Here is a 10259-nt window from a genome sequence, read left to right on the forward strand (position 1 = left end):
CTGGCAGCAGTGTCATGATGAGATTCTGCTAAATGTTACAGTAGGGCAGCAAATAAGACAAAGGAGTTCTCTGCACCAACACCTGCGTATCTCAAGTTAAGATCTGCTTTAATGCAGGCAGCCCAATAAATCTGGGCTGCTGCTGCTGCTGCTTGGTGGCCGGTCTCAGCATTTGCTGCCACAAGGGTCCTGTGGTACAGATAAGAGCGATCCAATTACAGATGGGATCTAAGCTGCTGGAGAGATCTTGGGCATCCACATGGCAGCTGCCACACTTGTAGAGGCAAATGAGCTCTCTTAAAATCTGTGCTTCAAATCATTTCCAGCACATGCTGTGACGAGTTGAGTGGGAGAGGAGAGCAGGAAGCAGGCATTAAATCCTTCCCCTCCGCACTGCCCGGCACAAGGTGAGCAAAGCTGGTGCTTTGAAGGTAGCAGTTCATGCTCAGGAAGTCAGTGCTGACATTCCAGCTTGTGCCCTTGCTGGCATTAAGATGCTGCACAGATTGGATGAAGGCTTCAAGATCTGCTTTGCTCTCTCATTTATGGGAGGAAGAAACAAAGCTTGCCCCTCCGCTGGATGTCATTCACCTCATCCCCTCACTTCTTGGGGCAAGGAATATCAGAACAAGGAGTGGTACATCCACATGTGTCTGTATCTTCATTACATTACACTGGGGCATGAAACCCCATCAGATTTCTGAGTTGGGTATCGTGGCTGCCTCATCTCACCACCCTACAGCTCTTGCTGTCTCCTTCTTCCAAGCAGCCAGAACTTGGGCAAACTAATGCTTTAAAGGCTCCATTAGTTGATACAGATTGTTTCCTGCTTAGTCCCAAGGCAACATGGCATTAAGCGATCCTCCTTCTCTCTGGATGCTTAGAAGAAACTCTCCTGTAAGCACTGCCCAGGGATGCTCTGTCTGAAGTGAAACCACCCCACAGTGCCGATGAACAGAGACCTGCCATCCCCAGCCCCAAGTGACGCTGCCACTCAGGTAGGAGTGTGCCAGCAATGCATCCTCTGGGAAGAGCTGGGGGGCATAGAAATGCTTTTCTTCTGCTTGAAGCAGCCTGCATTTACTGAGCCCTTGCTTGCAGGAGACATCATCTGACTGAGTCTGAGAGTGTGGAAAAAAAGCTCATCGTAGCCAGCAGGCTCCGCAAGTTCCTTTTTGAAACAGTCACTGGTTGCTGCCAGGGTTTTGTTTTGTTGTAATATTAATGATCTCTCTGGGCAGCTTGGGTTTCATATACACAACTCTTTAATTATTCAGATAAAAATAGCCAAGGTATAGCTGTAAAGCGTTCGTGCTGCGTTTCAGTTTGTGTGTAGAAAAGGAGTCGGTGAGAACTTGGATTAAATACAAGCCTACAGATACACAGAAAATGTAGAACAACCATAATCTAAAATACTTCTGTACAGAAGGACCTCTGTGTAAGTCCCAGTTTACCTCACACCTTCTGATAAACAAGGCCACTTTCGGAGGGGACTCACACCAGGAGACTGCCCCAAATAATGAAAATAGCTCAGTGCTCTTTCCTTCTGCACAAACAAAAGACTATGCAAGAAGCCTCCTGCTTTCTGCAAATGGAACTGCTCTGGCTGGCAGCTCAGTGCTAAGCTGGCCACATTTGTAAGTTATTTATGCTGGTTGGAGTAGATGATCTCGGTGGTCTTTTCCAACCTTAACGATTCCATGATTCTATTCTATGAACTAAGTAAACTGAAAACAAAGCCCTGGTTGTCAGACCCGTCTCGTGGTTCCCTCAGTCATTTTTAGTTGTGTTATGATACGAGCTTTCTGGACAGCTGGCAAGTTGCACACCTCTGTGGTCGGATCTTTCATCTGAAGCTTTCCCAGAGCAGAACCATTCCAGGAACCCACTGCAGTCGCTGCTCAGGCCAATGGCTCCCACCTTCCCTCCTTTTCAGGTATCGACTGGCAACAGCATCCTCCCATCAGAGGAATTCAGACTCACGCTTCCGTGACCTCAGTATGTGCATATTCTTATTCAGGAGCATAAACACCTCAAATCTTTTTCCTATAACTTCTATTACACGTTTATATAATGCAGTTGATTTATTTTAAGGCCATATTTACATTTTAATCTCAGATATATCAGGTTTGTTGTTTTGGTTGGCCCAACTCATGAGGACACGAGAGGATTCAAATTTATTAATGGGATGCTAATGGTCTTCACAATCCTTTTAAGAAGAAAAAATAATGTGGTTTTTAGAGACGGTGAATATTGATTACATCACTGGAGTGACTCCATGTGGGAATAAAAGCACAATAAAATGCAAATCAAGCATATATCCCGAGCTTCTAATGCACTGATGTCATTGGGAGAGGTGGCTGCGCAGTCAACGTGTGCAAGTCAGGACAGGTTGGGTGGCTTTACATCCCAGACACAAACCCAGCCCTTCTAGCCAGGGTAAAACATGACAGCAAAAACAATATTGTACCTTCCATTGGCGCTGGGAGGAAATATGTGATTATGATGGCAAGATGTGCGTTACATAACAGGAACAATTTTTTGTCACTTGTCCCATCGCGAAGCAGGAGACAGTGCAATAAGATCCACAGTGGGCTGAAAAAGGAGAAAGTTATTCCAAGGCAGTGAGGAATGCAATACACCTTTGCTTACAGCAAGAGCACAGCTGGTCTCTCCTCACTGGTGACAGGTGACAGGAGAAGGGGAAATGGCCTCAAGTTGCACCAGGGCAGGTTTAGGTTGGATACCAGGAAAAGCTTCTTTCCAGAAGAACCATGACAGATGTACTGTGGGATTCCACCTGGAAGCATCAGAGTACAAGACTGTTTCAACATAGGAAACACCATAAGTAAGGATCTGGCAGCTCCTCGTGAGTAATAAGTGACCAGCATTCAATTTGAAGGCAGAGGAGCCCAGCTTTCCTTCCCAGGAGCTTGGTGATGAGGCAGGTATTTGAGACAAGGAACCAGGGTTAATATGAAAACACTCAAGTGGTACCAAGATCCTCTCAAAGCACTGCAGCCACATTATCAACACTTTGATGGTGGTTCATCATCTTTTTGTCTCACTTCTCCTCCTCCAGCCTTCTTTATCAGACCGGTTAATTGCAGAAGCTGGGCCTTTTGGCCTCTGTACCTCTCAGCTGCATGCCATTATTCCTTCCCAGCATGTCTTAGAAGCACTTGGAGAAATCTTGCTTTTAATTAAAGCTGAGGTTTCAACGTAATGGAAGAAATTCAGAATTGAGAGCATCCTGCAGAAGGTTATTCTGAAAACAGCTTCTCCTTACCGTTCACAGCCACCACCTTTTTCTGTTCCCACCACTTACTCCCTTTATTTTCCGCTCCCTAAGGAATTCATGCAGGGGGTTTGCCAACATATGTTTAGGTTCTGTTAAAGTGGTCTAAGAAAGACTTGATCGCAAGGTGGCAACGGACAGTGAGGCAGCACAACAAAACATCAGGGAAACTTCAAGTTCTGTTTTTATTTAAAAAGAAAACTGTACTTGAGCCTCTTCTGAGGATCTCATACTTCTCATATTGGGCTGGAGAGCAATTAACATCTGAATTATTATCTGAAAGGGCAGCTTTACAAGGCAGGTTCAGCATCCTGCCCCACCTTTATCTCTCCACATGGCTGCTGCAAGTCCTCAGCGGTGGGAAAATTCATCTCCCAGAACAACGCAAACACCAACCCCCAAATAACTGAGAAAGGAACTATTTATTGAGCAAGTGAGCTGAATCACAGCACAGACAACTCGGACAAGCTTCAGACTCGGTAACGTAGTGAGACTGCGTGGACCAGGGTGGGAGAGCTCAGACACCAGGAGCCAAATCAGAGCTGTGACCGGCCAGAACAAGTTTACTCTCTTGCTCCTTTTAGACAGCTCGGATGCTTGCTCTGATCTGCTGTGTTGCAGAAACAGATGGCTGGGAACAGGAGGCTCAAGGGTTAACAAACAAATACATGTAGAAGCTGGAAAATAAATGAATAAATGACTCTTTTTACTGGTCTCAAGACAATGATCACTCCTGCCTCACCCGCAGTCCCAGCTGCTTACCTGCTGCTGTAACATTGCTCTTGTAAGCCTCAGAACTATGGCTCCATACTCAGAAACAACTTGCAACAGAAAAGCCAAAGACCTGCAAATTTATTTGACTTAATTTCTATCCACTTCAATCGCACCTATTGCATTTTCACAGCAACAGGCTACAAGGCCCCTGCCACCCACTCAAGCTCTCCCATTTGACATGGTTTCTATAAGCATGTAGCGACAGTAGATGAGGTGCCCATGCCAAGGTACATAAGCCCTATATACTGCCTTCTGCATCACTGGACTCTTCACATCAAGATAGTTTTTCTTCCCAAAAGCCAAACTATAGCATAGATAATACAAAGCAGAATTCACTGTCACACAAACGTTTACATTACAGAATCCTTTCAGATTTAATATCTATGAATGACTACTGTTTCCCTTAGTAATTAACTATATTCTTAAATACGTCATCATAACCAACACTTCCATTCTGAAGCTCTAGTTGCTTAGTAAAGTTCTTCTTGCAGCTTTATAGTCCCTTATTCGGATGCAGGGAGAAGGTTAAAATAGGCACAGATAAAGTCACCTTACAGTGACGAGACTTCGGGCAGCAGAGGCACTCTGGGTTATAAGACTCTCCCTCCGCCGCAGTGATCAAGCTGAGGTAACAGCACAACCCAATAGCAAAAGGTTGCTGCTCTTCTTTCAGCATCCCCCTTCCCGTTCAGGAGGAAGGTACGGTGTGGAAACAAAGCGGTGATTGTGGTTTTTAAATGCACATTTATTTCAACACGACTCAGTTGAGTAACTGACATATCCAAAGCATTTTATTTCTCACACGTGCCGTTTTCAAACTCATCCTGCAGTTAAGCTACCATTCTGCAGAGGGCTGCATTCTTTAATCAGATCCCACAGAAATCATCATCCGTACGAAAGAACCTTCTCAAAGCTACGAAGGAAACTGTTTGAAACTACTTCTTTTCATTCAGAAATACTTCTTCCAGAGCTTTGCCCATTTCAATCTTAAGGGATTCCTGAGATAACGGGCACTTGTTTTTCCTGAGACTGCCCGAAAATATTTGGCCAAAAATGGCCCCAACATTATTAATGCAAACAGCAAGCTCGCTGGTACAAAAGGCTTTATTGTGCCTGTCTAAAACCTTTTCTGTTCCTGGTGGCAGTCCATCAGCTCACAGCTCAGCTGGTCACACGCTGGTGCCAGCTGTGGCTGAGCGCTGTTCGCTTTCCATCTCTGAGAGAGGCTCTGTTTGGCTTGTCTGTGCCTGATCCCCAGATTTCACAGCATGCAGGGCATAGTTAATGCTTGTGCTTTCCATCCAGCTCCAGGACCCGGTGAGGGGGTTGTACAGCATCCCATTCACAGTCTCGACAGAGAAGCCATCTAGAAAAGCAAGAAGGCATAAAGAAACGTTTTCTTTCTGAGCCACTGCCACATCCAACGCTTCAGAACAGCAAGTCTGAAATACGCCTCTTCCACTTGTGGAACTGTGCTTTACAAGCCTGCCTTCGTCGGACACCACCAGCAGCAGTGGCCTCAGCATTACCACGCCATACGGTAAGCCACTGCAAAGAGATGCACTACAAACAACCACATCTGGGTGAATGGTAAAGCTTTTCTTGTAGGCAGACACATCCTTCAGCCTGACATCGCATGCTTCAAAATCAAAACGTGAGCATATGTCTCTGGAAGGACTTTGCAGATCCCTCCAAGCAGAGGAAATAAGAAAGGCAGAAGAGTGCAATAAGGAACTTGGCACAAGCAAGGAGTGATTTAGCACTCCCTGTTGAGCAGCACTCAGCTCACTGCATGTGCCTGCCATGCCCCAGTAGGATGCAGCAGGCAAGGCAGAAAATATACAGCCAGTCAAACCAAATCACTCCGCTGCACATGCTTCTCCTTTTCAAGAGAGAACAGGAACAAGCAGCAGCATGCTGAGGCAGGCTGCGATCCTGATGGCACTGCTGGAACGTGCTGTGCAAAGGCTTTACCAAGAGAATACCCATCTTATACATCAGGTTCACTACAGTGAAATATTTGATGAGAGGGTTTTAAAGCATGTGTAGAGAAGGATGGCAATGAAGCAGAACTCTACCCAGCTCAGTACTTTGTCTCTTCTAAAAGCAATCGAGCCGCAGCTGATTTGATCAAATCAGCATGGCACTGCTTCTCGAGAACTGACTGCTGTACTTGTGGTAGATTTCACCTTCACAGTCTTAAAGGAATCTTATAGTAACATAATATTCATAAAGAACGTGGAGCCGCAACCAAAAATCAAACACCTTCTCCCAGATGATGACAAACAAAGCAGTGCAGCAGGGCAGCCCTGGAGTGCCAATACCGTTATTTCCTGAAACCTGACCTACAAGATATGAACCACTTCAGAGAGTACATCCTGCCACCACAACAGCATGGAAAACTTGGCCTCCTTGCTTCAGCCTTTGAACAGCAGGGCGGCTGTAATGGTGATTTTGTTTAAGTAGTCTCCACATCTGTACAGCTCCATTTAGTTCATACAATAGCCAGCAAGCAGCAGTGTCTCTAACCCAGAAATGGTACTTCACACCTGACTAGTAACTCGCACAGGAAAAGCTGTGTACGGCCAACAGCCATCACCCCAGCTCTCCTATCCCCTCGCCACTCCTCCAGCAAGCACTGTGTCTCTCCCCATTCGCTGTCACCCAGCCCAGTACTCACTTGCTTCCAAGAGGCGCTCCAGCTCCTCTGGGGGAACAAACTTCTCCCACTCGTGTGTTCCTTCTGGTACAATGCCTGCTATTTTTTCTGCAACCACGATTCCCAGGATATAGGACAACTGAGTTCTATTGATTGTAGTAATGAACAAAGAACCTCCGGGCTAGTTAAAATATGCAAGCGTTAAAATCAGAAAAAACATTTCTTTGAAAACGCATTTACTCTCATTAGAGCTTAAGCCGTCTATCTATGAGCCTGTATGCTACAAGGTAACGGAACCACAGTCAGAAGGGTGTGAAATAAAACAACACCTGATGATCTCTGAAGGTCACTATCACCTTCTACAAGCAATTCAGGAGCTTCTGAACCAGACACGTTATTACAGTCAGTTTAAAGGCAGTTTGAGCCATTGCACTCCATCACTGACTTGTTCTACCTAGATGAAGTGGGATGCAACCAGGCTGATGAAGGCTGGGAAGCAAAGCAACACCTCAACAGTAGGCAATGCCACTAATGCTTTTCCTAAGGCAGGGCAGGGGAAAGAAAGATCCTCCCATTTCAGGTTCCTGCAGGTGGGAAGTTGCACTCGCACCTTTGGAGCACGGCTCAGCCCTCATGCACCCGGGTGGAGAAAGGGATGTAGATGGAGGCGTTCTCACATACCTTCAAATGGAAACCTCCATAACAAAAGAGAATACATATTTCCAATAACGAAAGCAAGAGCTCTCTTACCTTTAACACCTGAGAGCAACACTTGATAAACAATTCGAGGTCAGCCACATGCTCCACGACTTCAGAAGCTACAATTACATCAAACGTTTCCACAGACTCCTCCACGATCTCCTCCAGTGAGCCCAACTTGTACTGTATTCTCTTGGCCAGAACTGGATCAAATGACTTGTGCAGATCCGCCGTTCTGATGTTTTCTTCCAGAGGATCAATTCCAGTAACCGAAGCTCCCAGTCTACCTAGAGGCTAAGAATACAGGGTGTCATTGATTCTCTGCGTGAAAACAATTCATTTAAAGGTGCTTTCGATTTCACGGCGTCCATAAATGATGCAGGAAACACCAAGCAGGGAACAAGGCAAACGCCAATAAATGATGAGCTCTGGCCCAGCTGTTTTATTTCACGTGCTAATTAAAAGGCAAATAAAAGGCTTAGATTTGGTGCGTGGGTACAATATTTGGTGCAATAACCTTCTCTGACAGAAAGTGATATACCAGAACATACGGTATTTTGCAGAATAACTTCTGAACCCACTTTGTTCACCAAATAAAGGTTTCCTCCAACAATACCCTCAGGCAGAGGAAAAGCGAAGGAGGAAAACCAACACAGTAGGTAAAGGAGGAAAGCAATGCCTTATTTAATTACTGTCATTACTTTCTTCAACATCCATCTGTAACGGCAAATCCTCATATCTTTTTAATGGTCACTTAATACGTGATTATATCTGGGGGCTTTCTCACTGCTGAGAACTGAACACTGATGTTTGCTAGGATAGCAGCAGGCTTGGCTGTCACTCAAGCTCCTCCAGTGTCTTCTTACTCACAGGTTAACACCTCAGTCATCACCTCTTCTGAAACCGAAACAGGCTGCCGAACATGACCACATGTATGTTATTTCAACCCAAGATCCAACAGTTATTAGCCTGAGAGAGCCACACAGCACACTGGTTCTGCATGAGAGCAGACTCTTATTAGAGCACAGGATTTTGCTCAGAACGAATTAGTGGGGAAAAGATTCAGGTCCCTTTGCAGCATTTCATTTCAGATCCTGATCCTGAAGTTCCCATCTGTAATGCTGAAACTACAAACCACCCACGGTCTACTGATAAGATGCAGTGCTGCTCAGGGCCTGTGCAACCATTTGGTTCCACCTCTCGGCCTCTGGGTTCTGCAGACCGCTCAGGAGCTTGCTCTGTCTGTACTGCCAACTGGAAGAGAAGAGCTCCTCCTCCAAGGATTAGAAATGGAGCAGTTAACTCAACAAATACACGTACTTTTAAACAAGAGAAACAGCAGCGCATCGTTTCTTACCTCACTCAGCAGCCCACCACCACAGCCGACATCCAGAACCTTGATCCCACCAAGCGGGCTGCCCTGCTGGTAGGTGCCGCCCATGTTGAGCAGGGTGTCTCTGGCAGAAAAGGGCAAACACAGGGTGGTTCAGCAAACATGACACGTGGTTAACTTACATGCTGAGTAATAGTTATATGTTCTCAGTGTTTTCTGAGGTTACAGAGAAGCAGCACCCATAAAAACACTTGTCTTCAAACCCACACCTAATGAACGGCACTCTGATGTCATTCATGGAATGCAGGGCTGAATACTCTCCTTGCTCATCCCACCACTTGTGTGCCAGCAGCTGGAATTTCCTCATTTCCTTTGGATCCACCGATGACTGGGAGGTGCTGAGCAGCCTCCTCACCGTGACCCTGAGCAACGAAAGCCACGTCATGAAACTGATACCCGAAATCTGCTGAGAAAACACGTTCTTCATCATCAGGGAATGAAAGAAAAAGCCTTCCCCACACGCTCAGTATTGGCGGCATTTAGGAATGCCTTCACGCGATACCATCACGGCAAATCGAGTCGTTACAGAAGCCGCCAACCCCCATCGCACGGTGTTAGTGAGCTCGGCCCCGGTCCTCACGTGCTGCCATTCGGGTCTGTCGGAGCGCTGCCGGGATTCAGCCGAACTTCCCCATGACGGATCAGGAGGGCGCTCGGGGGGCCACCTGCACACACAGAGGGGGGCACTGAGCGGCACACGCCGGCCCTGCAGCTCGCAGGCAGAAAGCAACGCGGCCTATCGCTGCTGCTCTGGGACTCCTACACGGAGCCTCCGTCGACGCGCAGTTTGAGAACCTACTGCTTATTGGAAGGCAATTGGAAGGCAAAAGGAAGGCAGTTTATTCCGATCACGGCTGCGCCATCACGCTGCTGGGCAAAACAAACCCGCGGCTCCCAGCCCTCATTCGCTGCGTGTCGGAGCGCGGCTCACACGGCCGCTCGCTCCTTTGCGGCTCACGCACACACGCCGCGGCCGGGAAACGTCCGCCGGGCGGGGCACAGCCGGGACAAGGGCGCCGCGTTCCCCGGCCCTCTCCCAACCTCCGGCCGCAGCGCCCCGAAGGAGCCCGGGCTGCGCGACACCGCCCGCTACACCCCGCGGGGCCGCAGACCCAGCCGCCATGCCGGGCCCCGCCCGCTGGCCGCCCCCCTTCAACCCTTCTCACCGCCCGCAGCCGCTGCCCGCCGGCCGCTCAGGGCGCGGACAAAAGCGCGCAGCGTCCCCCCGCCGCCCAACATCGCCGCGCTCGGGGCCTCCCGCTCCTCTCGTCCCCCGGCAACGGGGGCGGCGCCGCGGCGTTCCGCCGCTTTCCGTTCCGCCGGCCGTGCCCGCACACGGGGCCGGCTGCTTTACGGCCCAAAGGGACGGGAAGCCCCCGCGGGACGGAGCGCTCCGAGTTTGGGTCCTACCGTGGCTAAATGCGGGCTGATGGTGT

At 48.1% G+C, this 10259-nt stretch overlaps 1 protein-coding gene across 2 annotated transcripts; it reads right to left on the bottom strand.

Annotated features, from left to right (window-relative positions):
* Window positions 1-3339: 3339 nt before the first annotated feature.
* On the bottom strand, window positions 3340-10132 carry COQ3 (coenzyme Q3, methyltransferase). 2 transcript variants are annotated; one of them, XM_072333491.1, is made up of 7 exons: window positions 9990-10132; window positions 9404-9488; window positions 9033-9185; window positions 8788-8887; window positions 7482-7724; window positions 6753-6877; window positions 3340-5438 (listed from the first exon to the last, which is right to left on the bottom strand). In XM_072333491.1, exons 1-7 carry the CDS (start codon window positions 10060-10062, stop codon window positions 5354-5356), a joined length of 864 nt encoding a protein of 287 aa, XP_072189592.1. In that variant the 5' UTR covers window positions 10063-10132; the 3' UTR covers window positions 3340-5353. The 2 variants fall into 2 exon arrangements, with proteins under 2 accessions (XP_072189592.1, XP_072189591.1); XM_072333490.1 differs by having other exon boundaries at window positions 6753-6912; window positions 9990-10123.
* Between the last annotated feature and the right edge of the window lie 127 nt (window positions 10133-10259).

Source organism: Excalfactoria chinensis, chromosome 3 (assembly GCF_039878825.1).
Source record: "Excalfactoria chinensis isolate bCotChi1 chromosome 3, bCotChi1.hap2, whole genome shotgun sequence".
Taxonomy (NCBI): Eukaryota; Metazoa; Chordata; class Aves; order Galliformes; family Phasianidae; genus Excalfactoria; species Excalfactoria chinensis.